Source organism: Apostichopus japonicus, chromosome 11 (genome assembly GCF_037975245.1).
Source record: "Apostichopus japonicus isolate 1M-3 chromosome 11, ASM3797524v1, whole genome shotgun sequence".
NCBI lineage: Eukaryota > Metazoa > Echinodermata > Holothuroidea > Aspidochirotida > Stichopodidae > Apostichopus > Apostichopus japonicus.
In genome coordinates this window covers 7,856,971-7,874,048 of record NC_092571.1, presented here as the reverse complement: position 1 = coordinate 7,874,048, position 17,078 = coordinate 7,856,971, and the positions used below count along the sequence as shown (strand labels likewise).

General features: G+C 35.7%; 1 protein-coding gene across 1 annotated transcript; it reads left to right on the top strand.

Moving 5' to 3' along the window:
* The first annotated feature begins 30 nt into the window (after window positions 1-30).
* On the top strand, window positions 31-16,308 carry LOC139975672 (adaptin ear-binding coat-associated protein 2-like). Its single transcript, XM_071983770.1, has 7 exons — window positions 31-818; window positions 1,405-1,610; window positions 2,332-2,413; window positions 7,542-7,650; window positions 9,158-9,341; window positions 10,675-10,792; window positions 12,606-16,308. The coding sequence occupies exons 1-7, from the start codon at window positions 724-726 to the stop codon at window positions 12,646-12,648; spliced, it is 837 nt and encodes a 278-aa protein (XP_071839871.1). The 5' UTR covers window positions 31-723; the 3' UTR covers window positions 12,649-16,308.
* The last annotated feature ends 770 nt before the right edge of the window (window positions 16,309-17,078 follow it).

Sequence of the window (17,078 nt, the reverse complement as noted above, 5' to 3'; positions counted from 1 at the left end):
AATCGTAACCATTTAGGCCAGTGTTACAAGTGTTACTCTTCTGCATTAATTAAGAGTAAGATCAACGTTAATACCGCTACGTAGGCCCAGGCCTATACCATAACAGAGGAGGTTATCAACTTTTGCATCAACTTAAAAGACACTGCATTTCACCTGGCCAAATACTGATATGGACTCTGGAGGGATTTATAGTACATGTCTTGTTTGTAGTTCAATGCGGAATATTTTTTGTCAAAATTGATACCTACCTAGGCTAAACTAAATTCCCGTTCAAGCTGTAACTTACTGTAACTTGTATTGTAAGCCTAACGTTAACTTTTATACAAACTCGTTAAATTGTGTTGGATTTAGCCTAGGCCTGTATCGGTATCATGATCATTAACAGTTAAGCTAGTACGATCCCTATACACGCAACAAGTGTTGGAATAAAATAGCCTCAGGCAAGTTGTGTCAAGTTTGCATCAGTTCAACATAACGTGAGGCAAGACCTTCCCAGAGGAAAGGCAGGTTGAGATATTTTTATGTTGGAAAGTCACTGACCATTGTTGTGAATGTTGGGACCTGCAGTGTCTCTGATGACTGAAGTCTGAATTAACTGATCTATATTGTAATGCTAAAATTGTTTAGCATTACAACTTCTAGCTCTAACTTTGAACTAACAAATAGTAAAACATTCTTCTCAAGTCATACAATCTCCACAAAGGACTAGCCTATACTATCAAAATGACAACTGCCAGTGATTATGAAAGGATACTCTTGGTGAAACCTGAGGTTCATGTGTTCAGAATACCACCAAGAACAACAAATCGTGGATACAGGTAGGTACTTAAGGTATCCATTACTTTTCAGACCTAGGCCAGACTGAATGAACAGTTAAAGCTTCTTCTAGACCTAGGCCTAATGTTAGATAGGTGGAACAAGAGTGTTGGATGTTATAATTGAGAAGCAATACTGTACCCACATATGTATTACCATTTTAATCTTTTATTTGATGTCTGCTCTGTCATGGCATGTATTGTAAATTCTCATCAACCAAGGCTAGCTGGTTAAAAAATATAAGTACATTGGGTTTTGTATTGTTTCTTTACTTACACGTGTCATGAAGTGAAACAATCAAGCTGATTCTTTGAAAACCTTAAAAGTTTTCATTGCTTATTTACAGTGAGATGGGAACTTGTTGACTGTATGATCCCCCCTTTTTTTTAACGGTACAGTAGGCTATCTGGTGTGGCATTGCATTTTTGCTCTTCTCTCCCTAATATTAAGTACTTGCTCATCAAATGAAGCATATCGATATAGTGGATAATAATATTTTTGGCATTTATGCCATGCAAGAAGGCAACCTTATTTACAGTTACAGACTGATCCATTTTTAAATATATCCTTTTTACTGTTTTCGTACAGAGCAGCTGATTGGAAGTTAGACAGTCCAGATTGGATAAGTCGGATGAAAGTTATGGCCATCGGGAAAAAATGTTTCATTTGCATAGAAGATAAAAATTCTGGAGAACTATTTGCCAAGGCCCCCATCCCAAGTTATCCCGGTGAAGCTGTGGAGTCTGTTCTTGATTCGAGCAGATATTTTGTCATTAGAATTGAAGATGAAAGTGGTATGTCCTTGCATATGTATCTATTTGGTCGTTTTCTCCATTTATATAAAGACCTTTGCTATAAGGGCAGCCTTTTAAAGGGCTGTTAAGATACTAGCATCAGGATGAAATTAGCACAAGGTCCCTGTATTGTGCACCATACAATGATCTAAGAACTCCTGTGTACAAACAGTATGAAGGTAAGCAATTGTAAATTGTATCTCCAGAAATATGCCTCTATGCAAACTGTCATAAAACTTGCAAGTAAGTGCTCCAAATACCTGTTCAATCCCCTCCTCTTCAAAACAGCCCTCCCCTTCAAAGAAAAGTTGTTATCTATTGTTGAGAAAATGGTGTCATCCCCAATGTATTGATGATGGTCTATTTACCAGCCTACAAATCTATTGGTCATTGCTACTTTGCTACAATTTTTTTTTGGGTGGGGAGGGGGGAGGGACAACCAAGTTTGCTATTTGGACAACCAAAATGTTAAGACGTGGTTGTCCGACGAACAACCAGAAGAAATGTTTTGCCCTGCTGGGACACCAAGATAATCATAAAGTTGATACCTATCGTTAGAAGGACAAGTAAACTAAATGACCTTAGATAAAGCTTATAATCTGTTAAAAAAGTTGCATCCAATAGCTATGGTCATGGTTTATGCTCAAACCCTGATTTCGTGCATGCGGTTGATTCTATTAATATTTATATCTGGAGTAATGTGATCTCTTTTCTTTTTTAGGGAAGAAGGCATTTATCGGCATCGGTTTCCAAGACAGGGCAGACTCATTTGATTTTAATGTAGCTCTACAAGATCATTTTAAGTAAGTGTCTCACTTGTTTTGTATTCATATGTAATCATCTCCTTTAATCTCAGAATAAATCTTGAGATACATATCAAGTTTCCTGGAAAATGACAATCATGTGGACAAATTTAAGCTTGTCAGACAATTTAAGTAAATAATAAAATAATAAAATAAAATAAATAACAGTGGAAAACTTGCTAATATGATATTAATAAACAAAAGTGGAAGGGGGCAAAGAAGTTTGGTCTAGATCAGGATTTTAACCGCAGGATTAAACCAGTTCTGTGCTGTAAAAAGTGGTGATCTAAAGCCGATAGTTTGACAATTGGAATGGAGATTGTTTTATTCACAAACAGTTCCACATGCTTGTTCGATTCAATCTGTTACATCTTTGAAATGTGTAAAACTAATTCATGAGAAACACAAAAAGAATCTTAGATCTTGTTCGTAATTTTGGAGCTAGGTTACAACAGGCATTGGGTTGCTTCTAGCATAATTTGGGTACACAAATGTCAACTCATAGTCTGCAATACTCCTTTAAGTCTCGAGCAATGATGTTACCAGGTCTTCAATGCGCCCCTAAATGTTACTGTTTATCACATTGTTTCAAAATTTCTCATAGCTTTATCAAGAAATATTTTTTTATCCCCTGAAGAACAACAGAACACTAGTTCAACCGATTATGCATAACAGAAAATACCGATTACCGATTATTTTTTTCATAATCCTACCAATTCCGATTCCGATTATTTGAAAATGAGAAAATATCCTGTCTATACGAAATCTGCAATAAAGTTTGACAGGAACAATTATTGTTGTGATTTTCCCCTGTTTCCTTTTGCTTCATTGTTATACAATGCTCTAAGGTATCATTTTGTATGAACCAAATTACCTCTGGAGTTTCTCGGAAACAAAAACAGTTTTTTTTTTTTTTAAATTTCCAAAATACGGAAATATGACATCCTACCTAGTCAGCACTGTGCTAAGGGACTGGCCTAACCACCTCGACGGGAATGTCACCTGTTAATGGCTTGAAATGGGTTAAGAATAGTTACTCAAAATATCCATCTCAAAAAGTATCTCAGACAAACCATCCATCTTCAATCTTTACCAAAGTGTAAATTTTAATGACATATTGCCTTCATTCCTACATTATTTTGTACTTATTTTCAGTATTACACCGTTTAAGGACAAATGGAAATGTTACGAATTTGAAGTTAAACATACCTATTCGTTACCTATTTAACTCCATTCAGGTTCAATTAGAAAATGTAAGCGTAGGCCAATCAAACTGAAAAGCAAATTTTATCATCGTATCTTGTTTAAAATTACTCTAAAATGTAATACCAGATTGATGTAAAGAAATAATAACAACTAGAAACTACTCCAATATAAAATATAACATTCCCTCTTTAAGACATATCACTTACAGTACCTTGCAAACAAATACCGATTGCCAGCAAATTGAAAGTTGTAAACTAAGCTACGCATTTTTTTTTGCAAACCGATGGTTAGGCTACATTTCCCATTGACTTAGTGTGGTTGTTAGGCTAACATGTGGTCGAAGATTGCAGTTTCCGTAGATATTTTTATTTTTTATTTACACAACTGGAGCGAATAAACAGATGGCAAGGTTAGATTTCCATGCAGTTGACTTAGTGTGAAGGAAGGCTACCATGTGGTCGGAGATTTGTGAGGATTTTAGGTTATTTTCGCTGGTACTGAAATTGCTTCGTGCAGGCCGTAATTTGCCACGGGAAATTCCCGGTGATTGTGCGCGACCCTCTCGCACTGCTTCAAATTTGATGCGAGATGTGAAAACTGTTTGCGCGATTCGCGCTGCAACTGCAATTCCTAGCTAAAGCAAACGCATGTCACAATAAATTTTACACAGACACCTGATAAAACGAGGGCGATTTTCTTATATTTCATTTTTCTTTTTCGCACTCGTAATTGTGCTTTAGGAGGTCTTTTTAGCACTTGCGAGGGCGAATCGCCCATGCCCCCGCTTATTTCCGACCCTGTCCAGCACATTCGTTAATTCGCGAAATTGGTATTGCTGCTATGCTTACTGTGCCAAGAAATATGAAGTCACTAACCACGAGGGAAGCAAAATCGGCGACCCTGGCAGCCTAATTTGATGAAAGTATACACTGTGAAAGACGTATAGAGGATGTCTTATTTTAATATTTCGTAGTAAAAGAACAAACCTAATACATCAGTTGATATTTTCAACTCCCATATGTTTTTGAATAATGATATTTTCACCTTCCATATGTTTTTGAATAATCGGTATCACATAACTGGTATTCCACGTAATTTTTACCGATTCCGATTATGTTCCGATTATACAATATTCGTATCGATTCCGATTCCGATTAGGTTAATCGGTTGAACACTACAGAACACACCATGGATGACATTCAAACACATTCGTCCTTGACAAAATTGTAATGCAAATTTAAAAATATTTTTTGAGACTTATTATGTTTTTCTATTAAGCTTTTGAGGAGCTAGCTTTAATGGTCTGGTGTGTTAGACTAAGTAGTCCAGCCACTTCAATTGATGTGCCTGATATATTTAAAGGGTCATAATTTTGTCAAAACTAAAAGTGATAAAGAAACACAAGCAAAAAAAAAAAATAAAAAATAAGCAGAACTGATTTTGCATTTATATAGTCATCCTTTAAATCCACTAATATTTTCTTGAGATTAGGGCAAAATATTTTGTTCATTCATGAGAAAAAGACAACTAGGAACATGTAAATCTGCTTGTAAATGTCTTTCTGTAGCGTGAGGCTGTGACCTCAAATATTCCTTTTGTCAGAAAAACTGAAACTAATGTACAAATGTGTCAAACACACTGTAAGACAAATTATCAAGCATGAATACGCTGATATCCACAGTCAATATTTATCTTCAATCGTTAGGAGGTTGCAAAGTCACGTCAGTTATCAAGCAATTTAACGAATTGTGATAGTTCACCGCACCCAGCATTACGGAACATGTTAAGGTCACTTTCTCCACCGGGATCGTTGAGTGCCAGTTTGAGACAGTACCTGCTGTTAGAATAAAGGAAATAGTTATAGATTAGAACAGCACTGACATATCCTGTAGGCCACTCGACCATAAATGTCATGAAAACGACTGGGAAGTTTTATTGTTCAGTAGCAAACAGCAATGCAGCTGCTATGTAGGTTGTAGTGTAGAAATTTACAGTAAATATCTCCCAGCACAGCCAAATATACCTGTAGGTATTTATCTCTGCATATGCATGAATCAATTCATGGGACAGGTATGCTGGATTTATATCAGGGAATCATGTTATTGTTCAGTAGCAAACAGCTATGCAGCTGCTAGAGGTTAAAGTGTAGAAATTTGCATTAAATATCTCCCAGCACAGCCAAGCATACCTGTAGGTATTTATCTCTGCATATGCATGAATCATGGGACAGGTATGCTTGATTTATATCAGGGAAGAATGTATCGTATTAGAAGTATCACCATCTCAAAACGGTCAAATTGCTTCACAAGTCTAAATATTTATAGCAGTGTTGTACTCGGGGAATGCATAGTATTTTATAAAAAGACCAAATGCGGAAACCTTCAAAACTGCCACACAAAATTTGAACACTACATTATTTACTGGTAGAATATGTAGGAAAGATGAGCATAAATTTAGGCAAACTATGTCTTTCATCCAACAAGTTTATTAGTGACAGGAAATGTCCGAATGCTTGGTCTGGAAGTCGTAATGACTACAAGAAAATGCAAACTGCATATTTAAAAAGGACGTAAAGCAAGTTCATGGTTAAAACGAGAAAGATTTCTATTTCTAAGTTAACATGGACATTTTTGCAAACGAAGCTAGATGGGAGTAATAAAAGATATTTTAAGTATCTTAAAATAACTGTATCTTGGAATGAAGTGAATTATCATGATCTGGTATGATTTTGGTGATAGCTGCACTATAGCTCTAACCTACTTTGCATATAGGATGTTGTTATAGTCATTAAACAGTTGATAGTGTTGTACTGCGCTATACACTTTGAGTGAAAAATGTGGGATTTGGAAGGGGAAAATTCAACAGTTTTTTTTTTGATGTATTAAATTTAATTACTACAATGCACAACCAACTGTATTAATAGTAAATGTTAATTACCCATCTTTGGTACAGAATAAATATTTCGTAGTATTTTTTTGCATATGTTGTTATAGTCATGAAACGGTTTATAGTGTTTGTACTGCGCAATACACTTTGAGTGAAAAATGTAGGATTTGGAAGGGGAAAATTCAACAGTTTTTTTTTTTTATGTATTAAATTTAATTACTACAATGCACAACCAACTGTATTAATAGTAAATGTTAATTACCCATCTTTGGTACAGAATAAATATTTCGTAGTATTTTTTTGCATATGTTGTTATAGTCATTAAACGGTTTATAGTGTTGTACTGCGCTATACACTTTGAGTGAAAAATGTGGGATTTGGAAGGGGAAAATTCAACAGTTTAATTTTTTATGTATTAAATTTAATTACTACAATGCACAACCAACTGTATTAATAGTAAAAGTTAATTACCCATCTTTGGTACAGAATAAATATTTCGTAGTATTTTTTTGCATATGTTGTTATAGTCATGAAACGGTTTATAGTGTTTGTACTGCGCTATACACTTTGAGTGAAAAATGTAGGATTTGGAAGGGGAAATTCAACAGTTTAATTTTTTATGTATTAAATTTAATTACTACAATGCACAACCAACTGTATTAATAGTAAATGTTAATTACCCATCATTTGGTACAGAATAAACATTTTGTAGTGCTTTTGTTTTTATGGAAAAATTTGTCATGTATGAAACAGACTCCCTGTCACGCAAATGTCTAGGTGCATACTGAGTACAACTTTGTAGTTCTAGTTTAACATTTACTAAGTTAATCTGATGGCATTAGATTAGAGTCAGATAGCTTGAATGACATTTGAAAGTCAAGCATGCTCTTTTACCCACCCCCTCCCATTTCCCCTCCCACGTAGACAATGCCATCTCTATCTACATTGTGCTATGAGATGTCGAAATAGTTTGTGAAAATTATGACAGAATAATATTTCACTTGAGTTTTTGTATATATTTCTATACATTTTACAGACATTTAAAGCAAGAGCAACAATTTGAAGCAGAATCCAAGAAGCTTGATACAGGACCAAAGTTGGATTTGGGTTTTAAGGAAGGACAAACCATCACGATAAATATTGGTGTAAGTAACATCAGTTAGCTCTTTAATTCTTCCAAACTTTGCACATGATCAAAGTCAATCATCATTGTTCAGATGTATATCAAACTCCTTGAATGATATCAATATGTGTTTATATATATGTTTTTGTGTATATAAATATATGTATGTGTGTATATCTATGAACATCTACATACAGTACAATATGTAAACACAGGTACACATCAAACTCCTTGAATGATATATATGTATATCATTTGAATGATACATATATACATATATATGGACAGTACTGCTACTGTATGTAAACACAGGTACACATCAAACTCCTTGAATGATATATATGTATATCATTTGAATGATACATATATACATATATATGGACAGTACTGCTACTGTATGTAAACATAGGTGCACATCAAACTCCTTGGATAACTCCTTTATAGATACATATTAATATTTATCAAAGGAAATTGGGAAGTGATCCCTATAGCAACTTGACTAAAGTTGCATTTTCTTCTGCTCTGCCCCATCAGTTATTCTCTGTTCATAGTTTTAAATCATGCTCGAGGGTATTTCAAAGGATAAACTAATACAAAAGAGACGAGTTGCTGAGGTTCTTTGTTTGAAACTTAGGCACAAAAATCCATTATGATATGTTGTACAACAACACTGCACTATCTGTCCAGATCCCACCATTTCTAAAACACTTGTACTGTATGAGAAGCCAAGGTTCATGAGTATGAAATTGTTCTGGACTATGCAAACTACACAAAGTGTTAGGTGAGTTCCTTGGATGCGATATTAATCCCAATACGAAAGCATGATGCTCTTATGGCCTCAAACCTCAAGTTTAACAGTATGTTCAAGGTCTTGATGGAGGGAGAGGATTTAGCCATGTCATCCATGGATGTTCTGTTGTATGAAATGAAGTTAAATGAACACAGTTTGGTTGAGTGATTAGAATTTATGAAACAATGGATTCACATGATTAACTGCCTGCACGGAGGACCTAACGATGACATCATAGTCAATTGAGCCTTAAAGGAGCATTCCTGAGATATAACATGTTGTATAAGGTGAATGTCTTAAAAACCGGCATAGCTACAGAAACATTACTATCACTCATTTTTCTTTTTTCATTTGTATTTATTTTTTGGATTATATCATATCATGTCATTCTTCATTTCCTGTATTATCATATTATGTATTTATCCAAAAAAAAAATCTGATTTGAACAGTGAATTGCAACCGGGACTTAATGTTCAATCTATGTTTAAGTTCCTTGTAGACAGTATTAACTATTACCCCTTGAAGCACAATTTTAAGTCTTCTGTTGTCCCGATTCAACCACCATCCTCATCCCCTCCCCTCATTCCCAGCCCCCACGTATAAAATGTGAAAGAAAAGAGAAAAAAATAATTTGTTTTAAGGTAAGTTCGTTAAAGAAAGAGAAGACCACAGGTTGTTTGTATTTAAAGCTATCAACCAGTTTCCTAAACTTTCCTTACGTTTACATTTGAATATTCAGAAGAAAGATGGAGCATCCAAGCCAAGGAGTAGACCCACTGGTGCGGCAGCTAGTGGTGGCCAGCCTCCTCTTCTGTTACCACCTCCAGGGGTGAAACCGTTAGGTCTTCCCCCACAGGCTGCCAGCCAGGAACCCCCTGCTGCAGCATTCAATCAATCATCTAGTGGAGGCCCTGACTTGTTCGGTGAGTTTCTTAAAGCAGCATTTTGCGTCCTTTTCTATGATTTTTCACAACCTCACTGATTCCACTTTGCCATAACGACATACATAACTAGCTAATCTATTTATATTTTACTTCAAATGGTGGCATAAAAGTCGAAAAAATTGCAACTTTCAACTTTGTTGTTCTCCAAGATATTTTCCGTTGGGAACCCAATAAACCTCGCCCATAATATGAATATTTAAACAATACGAACGTCATTGACAGATACGTAATATAACACCACGCTTGATTTGTGTACAGTCTATATGGCAGTTGTACCAGGGAGTTGCATAACAACTCCCTGGTACAACCAACGCGAAGTCTTGAATCTATTTTTAGCAACGGCTCATAACTAAACCTGCATCTCTGATTGGTTGAATTCAAACTAGTGGGTTTGGCGGAATTGTATGCGATTAATTTTAACTGTGAAATTTGTCGAGGACACTCTTCTCATTTATCGACATAAATCGTTAATTACTCGCTAATTAACGCTCTTGGCAGGGTGAAACTTGGATGGTATCTTAGATTGCTGTTTTATGATTGATACATGTAAAAAAATCGATGCACATGTTAAAAAAGTGGAAAAAAGCGACCCAACGCAAAATGCTGCTTTAAACTGAATCTTAAAAGTCTGAAAAAATCCTGTCTCTGTCATTTAGACTATCTTTCATTTCATTGATCTTTTTTTTGCATTAGACTAGTATAGTAGATTAATGTTATATGTTCACGTAATTGGATAGCCCCCTCTGTCTGGCTAATGAGCTTTGTGGAAGCATACCGAAACATTTAAGACACGGTAAGGTTTACTTTTCTCCTCTCTTACCTGTCTCCCACTCCAAAATCTGCACTTTCCCATCTACCCAACTACACATTGGAAAGTTTAAACACTGCGCCCTGGCTCCCTGGGCATCGCCCACTTACTCCGTCCGAACCTACCGTTCAGGAAGAACGCTAGACGTTTCTGTCTGCAAAATATGCTTTAACATTTTCTGTCGTTTGTTACGATTTTCGTGATCGGATTTGGATCTCTGCGTACTGGAATCTCTTTTTCCTTCACTACTAACACGCACTGTATAAGTATTCTTTTATTTCCATGTATTTTCTCACATGTTTCACCCTTCCTCACTGTCTATTTATTTGACATAACTTTTGCAGAAAAGGGAGGGGTAAGGGGATAGAGGGAATTGTCCACTAGTTGTAATGTCATTAATTGATGACAGACCTTATGTCTAGTTATGCGAGTCAATGATGACGTTGACAAAAGTGCATCTTTTGAATTTTGTACTTTGATTTGAATAATTTCCTCTTGTCACAGGTGCATCATCTCAGCCTTTTAATAATCCAAGCCAACCAGCACCAGCATTCAGTGCCCCTCCACAGAACCAGGCACAGCAAGGAGGTGCATCTGACTGGGGAGACTTTACCAGTGCAAAGTAAGTAGATTTTGTCGTGAGATTTACCAAGAGACGTTTACCCAAGCCATCTACGTAATCAAAGCCTTAAAGGTGGTCACTAATATTGTCCCCCCATATTTTGTCAGAATAAAAAATTGCTAGTAAGGACATTTTAATCCCATCTGTAAGATATCATAGTCTTAGATCAGGGTGGGCAACCTTTTTGAATGAATGGGCCAGATATGAGGGGTGAAAAATTGACTGGGTCGCACCTAACCAAGGACCTGCTGTTGATTTCAAACCTTTGATTCCGCGGACTTTCAAGCAATAGGTGTGTACTTAATCTGTATTCATAAAACGTAATGTCAATACAGTACAGTTGATAATTAATGGGGATAATAGGCCTACCTGACAGCATCATTAGTGCCGATAAATTCTAAGCAGCTAGCTCGTTTTTTGTGATGATGTAAAATAGATTGACTTTTTTCTTGAGACATCTCACAGGCCGCAAAAAAATCACTGGCGGGCCGCATGTGGCCCGCAGGCCTTAGGTTGCCCACCCCTGTCTTAGATATTCCTTCACATACCAGACAGAGGACTTTTAACAAGTCTATTACAAGAAAAGGAAAGACCAGCAACACAAAGCCACTAGTGCTTCAAACGTTGAATGTCGTTTGTTATTAACTATTTTGTATTCTTTGTTTGAAAGAATTTGTGGTTGTAAATGCTGTCATTGAAATGATTTAAAATGAAAGTTTCCTTACATTGGCTTATACAGACTAACACTTTGTCAAGTTGGCAATCCCTCTGTCACAGGGATCGAAACCTTGATATCTCCACCATATTAAACAATTTATCACTGTAAAATAATATTTGTATAAGAAAAGAAATGCATTATGATGAAATTCAACCAAATAAGCCAACGTTTAGAAGCATGGTATTTCAAAGATAATTCAGCATGAAGGGCTATAATAGGAAAGTGAAGTTGCAGTAAGTATGGGACGATGTCATCACATATTTGATTGGTTGAGGGAAGGGAGGGCTTAGCCAACCAAAATGGTTGCATCCATATATCTCGAGTTTGGAACAACAATTTTCAACTAACATTGTGGGACATGTTTTTTCCTCCATATAATAATATAATAAAATAATATAATAAAATGGAATATCTCTTCACTCCTTCCCATTTTTTATGATTAAGTTTTGGTTCCGATGCAAACAGCATCAGGAACCTATTCGGTCATGATACTGTGTGTGTGTACTGGATGTGTGTTACGCCTAGCTTGTAATCATGATATCTTAGGGACTATACGTTGTATTCATGCCATGTATACGGTAGTCAGATAACCAATGGGATGAAGATGTTGATTTTAGGTGTCATGTCATGCATATTAATGAGTGGGTGGGGCATGATGTTAAAATGTTGCAAATGGCCATATTTTTTAACAACTATTAGCATTTGTTTCCATTCATATGTTGTTGTTGGTGTTTATGTAAGTGTTCATGTTATAAACAAGTTGAAATTAATTAGTATGTTTGTTTTGGCAAGACTTAAATGTAATTACTAAGAGAAAGCTTCTTAACATGATATCTCAGGCAGTATATATTCCATGCTATACGTGGTACACTGATATCCATTGAGCTGTAGAAGAGCCCTTTTGCTTTTAGAAGTAATGTCAAACAAAGAGTGAATAGTTGGGGGCATCATGTTAAAATGTTTAAATGGCCATATTTTGAGGAATTTATACTTCTTTGTTTCCTTTCATATTTGGCGCGTTTGTATCGTTAGTTTCATTCTCGAGAAGCAAGGGAACTGTTTAAAACGTTTTCGTTTTCTGGTTCTTCTTCACAGATCATCAAGTAACAATTCTTCCAACAATTGGGTCCAGTTTTGAGATGAAGGAAAGACCAAAGAGGTGATGGGTGCAGCAAAGAGTACTACTAGTAGACTTTCAGAAGAAAGAAAGGGCTTACAATCTTTTAGCGGTGCGGGCCTGAATGAGTTTGAAGAGAAATAAACCTGGCCTGTGTCTCGTCAGAGATTATAGGTCCTGTTTATTTATGATTTTACTTCAATATTTCTCAATTTGATATTTTAACAGAATTACTTAAACTCAGAGCATTGGCTTTGAAAAGAATTGTTAAATATGCCTTTCCAAGAAATGTGTCCATCAGATGCACTCTAGTAACTAGTCCAGTGTTCTCTGTGAGCAGAATTGTAACAAGTCAATTCATTTCGAGTTTGAATTGTAAAAAATCACAAAGGTTGATTTGATTATCTACAAGGGGAAAAACTAAGCAAGTTGTCCAAGTCATTTTACTGTTGAAGCTTAGTGACTTGTTACAACACTGTTGAAGCTTAGTGACTCCTGTAAGGACTTGTTACAACACTGTTAAAGCTCAGTGACTCCTGTAAGGACTTGTTACAACACTGTTGAAGCTTAGTGACTCCAGTAAGGACTTGTTACAATACTGTTGAACCTTAGTGACTCCTGTAAGGACTTGTTACAACACGTTTGAAGCTTAGTGATTCCTGTGAGGACTTGTTACAACACTTGAAGCATAGTGACTCCAGTAAGGACTTGTTACAATACTGTTGAACCTTAGTGACTCCAGTAAGGACTTGTTACAACACTGTTGAAGCAAGTGACTCCAGTAAGGACTTGTTACAACACCATTGAAGCTTAGTGACTCCAGTAAGGACTCGTTACAACACTGCTGAGTGACTCCAGTAAGGACTTGTTACAACACTGTTGAAGCTTAGTGACTCCAGTAAGTCGAGTCAAGTCATCACTGTACTATCTCACTGAAAAAAAAATGTCACCAATTGATTCATAGAGTATTTTCAGTTTGGAGAATGGATGGCTCTAGTCTTAAATTTTGCCTTAGAGTGCTGTAAAGATAATTAAAATATTAAACATGAAATTGAAATCAGAAAGACATAAACTAGTAACAATTTCTTAAAAATATTTCAGACTGTGAAATTTATATACCAGTTTTACCATAAATGGACACTGCAAAGTTGTTACGAAAAGGACACCCATTCAAATGTTTTTTTTTTCAAACTTATTTGGTAATAAAGTCTGAGAGTATTATACCCTGTGAAAAAAATGGTTGAGGTGATAAAATAACTGCAGTGTGCTATTGTGTTTGTTTATTTCTATTCAAACTCATTCTCCACTCATTTTATAGCGACCACTTTGAACAACTAGTGAGATTGTGTATTCATGGTTTGATCGCGGCATTTGTACATTCTTCCCTGACGTAAAATATGTGGCTAAAATATTTTTTATTCTGCTATTGAAAAAAAACGAGAAAAAAAAAAGTGTAGTATAAAAGAATAAATTAAAACCTTCCAAAGTTTATTCCATCCCTCAACTCAATAGGTAATTATAAAGGAAAAGAACATATTAGTTTGTAATGTGAAAGACATAGATATAACCTGGTAACTGTACCCCGTGTAAACTTTGCCGTTATCTAGTGTTATTGGAGTAAAATTGCTCAGCTTAGCTGGTTTTCATCTTCAACATCATCATCTCTGGATACGATGCTCAGTACTATAGGTTTTCCGAGGAATCTCATCTGTTTCAATTTATCGTACCCCTGTTTTTTTGTTTTTTTTGCACTTTTTAAGTTGCAGGTTAAAGCTGCAAAGAAAAACACCCAGTGTTTAATTTTGCAAAATCGTTTTGCAATTGATTATAAATTATTTCAAATAATTTCTCAGTAATGGCTTACTTGATATATTTCTTCACTTCATTAAGAGATGTCTTTAGGCAGAATTTCATTTGATGCTATAGAAAAGCCTTTTTGTTTTTTTTAGGATTTGTGTGTTGCATCTGAGGGACTGACCTAATGAATTGTGTATTAGACTGAATAATCCAGTCACTTTAATTGATGAGCCTAACATCTTTAAAGGCATTGAAGACTCGCCCCAAACTGCGTGGGGCCATCTAAAAAAGTTTACTTTCTGTTGCTTGCAAGTGGCGTTTTGTTGGTGTCGCTACAAAAATGCAGACAGTAATGAAACGTGATACCTTGTTATCTTTAGCTGGACCTGAGATGTCCATCGCTGTATCGTTTGTGCACTGTGGGTATTGACCGCAGCTGTATGTACTGACCGTACGCTAGTGTCTAATTACCGACGGTAGCAAGCTGTGTGTGTATTTTCTGGGATCGATGGTGGTGTCTAACACTTCTGTTACACCTCATTCGAAACTAGGTCAGATTACCGCCATTAGACGTTTCTTTTTGCGCGAGTCTTCACACCCATTAAAGGGTCTTTTAATTAAAAGTGTATAGGAAACCAACCTGGGCTTTAGCAGTGTGTTTTAACATCTATCTTCAACAACAATTACATATCAGATTTAATTTTGTGCCTCACATCATCCTTTGAATGGACAAAAGTGGAAAAAATGAAATCTCTAAATGGTGGCAAGAAATCTTGCTTCGCTACAATAACATTGGAATAGTTCCCCGAAGACTGCAAGTCATGGAAATAGATTTAACGAGTATGTTTGTAATGTTAAACATGTTGGTTCACAGCAGCAATATCTAATAATATTTTGGGTCCCAACTTATTGTCAATATTTAATGTACAGGGCTGATGTTCAACAGCAGAGAAAAATGACACCTGGCATGTCGAGACAAGATACTAGTTTTAATTGCACAACTTTTAATAAACTTAAGTGGGTTTATACATTGGCAGTACAGATAGCTACACAAATCTAGCATGCTGCACACAGAGTAGAAATTAAGTTCTTATTATAGAGAACAAACATCTTAAATGTGGTCCATAGACTTTCATACCTTTTCAGTTCAAAGTACTACTTATATGTACTTTTTTTTTTTTTTTAGCAGAAACAGAAACTTTATTAGAAACTTGTTCTCAATTTGCAGTTGAGATAAAGTGTTAACATTATCCTCTTCCTCTGAAAAAAAACAAATAAAAATTTGTAAAATCGTTAGTTACTGAGGGGTATCAATTCTCATTGAGGTAGAGTGCACTCTTTTTTTTTCACATGGCAAGGTTGTCTGCATTTGTTTGTCCTCTTTAAAGTTCTATTTTCATGTTCAGGGTAACAGGTAGTGATCAATGCTCTATTATTTGAAAAAGAAGAAACAATGATTTTTTGATATGATTCTGTTACACATGGTAAATCATATCGTATTTAATATGAATGTATTGAATGGACAGTACCATATTATTCAATTTCTCCTAAGGTGGTTCATATAATATCACAGCTTTGCTCAGCAAGCTTAATGGATTTGAATATGCTATTTGCCAGAGGGGCTTGTGTCTAGGTGAGCTCCAGCTGTATCGCTCGCCAGCGATATGTCAGGGCCATCGGACAGAGGCGGTGAGTTTTGAGAAAGGAAATTGGACGATTGGTAACACATTAGATAAATATGTAAATAGTGAAAACTTGCTAAGACATGATATTAGTACTCTTTCTCATTCCTATTCATTTTAATTATGAAATAATCAATTTCCCAATATCACCTAGTTTCTGTACCATGTTGGTCGAAGCAGTAAATTGTTGTTTCATATGTGACTTGGATGTTCGTTTCATTTTTTGCCATCTGGTGTAGTTTATTTGTTAATCTGAAATACTAATGCCTCATCCTCCATCCCTCAACCTCACAAGAAATATCATCTGTCCTCCCTCAACATCCCCTCCTACCCCCCCCCCCCCCCACCTAAACCCACCATTCTCTTTTCCAACAAGGTAGCAGGAAGAGGTTTGACAAATTTCCACTATTTGACAATTTACTGAAAAGAAAATTTATTTTGCCAAAAAAATGTAACACAATGAGAAACCACAAGAAAAGGAATAATAACAGGACACCAGAAACTATTTTTAATTTTGTTTATTAAAGCCTCGTAACATTTCTTCGATGCTCTTTGCTTTGCTTCTCTTCTTATGGTAAACCCTGGCACAAAATTAGCACAATATTAGAAAGTAAAATTAACAACAAAAATCATAATAATAAGTACTGTTACTTTTGCAATATCATGTGGGTGAATTAACGAACATATATTTCAGTGAAAGAAAAGATAAACTGCCGTTACCTGGAGCAAAGGAGATATGAATTGGACTGAATGGTTTCAGCTTGCACAAGTCCGTTGCGATTCTTTTTTTAATTTCAAATAACGGGCCACTTACTCCAAAGTCGTGGAAAACAAACAATTTTGAGGATTTTATCAGAGGTTGACCTTTGACAGAGTTTAAATGCGGATATGTCATAGTCCTACAGAACAGAAAATATCGGATGCATGTTTTATCTTTCTACACACCGATTTCCCTTTTCGTTCCACATATCA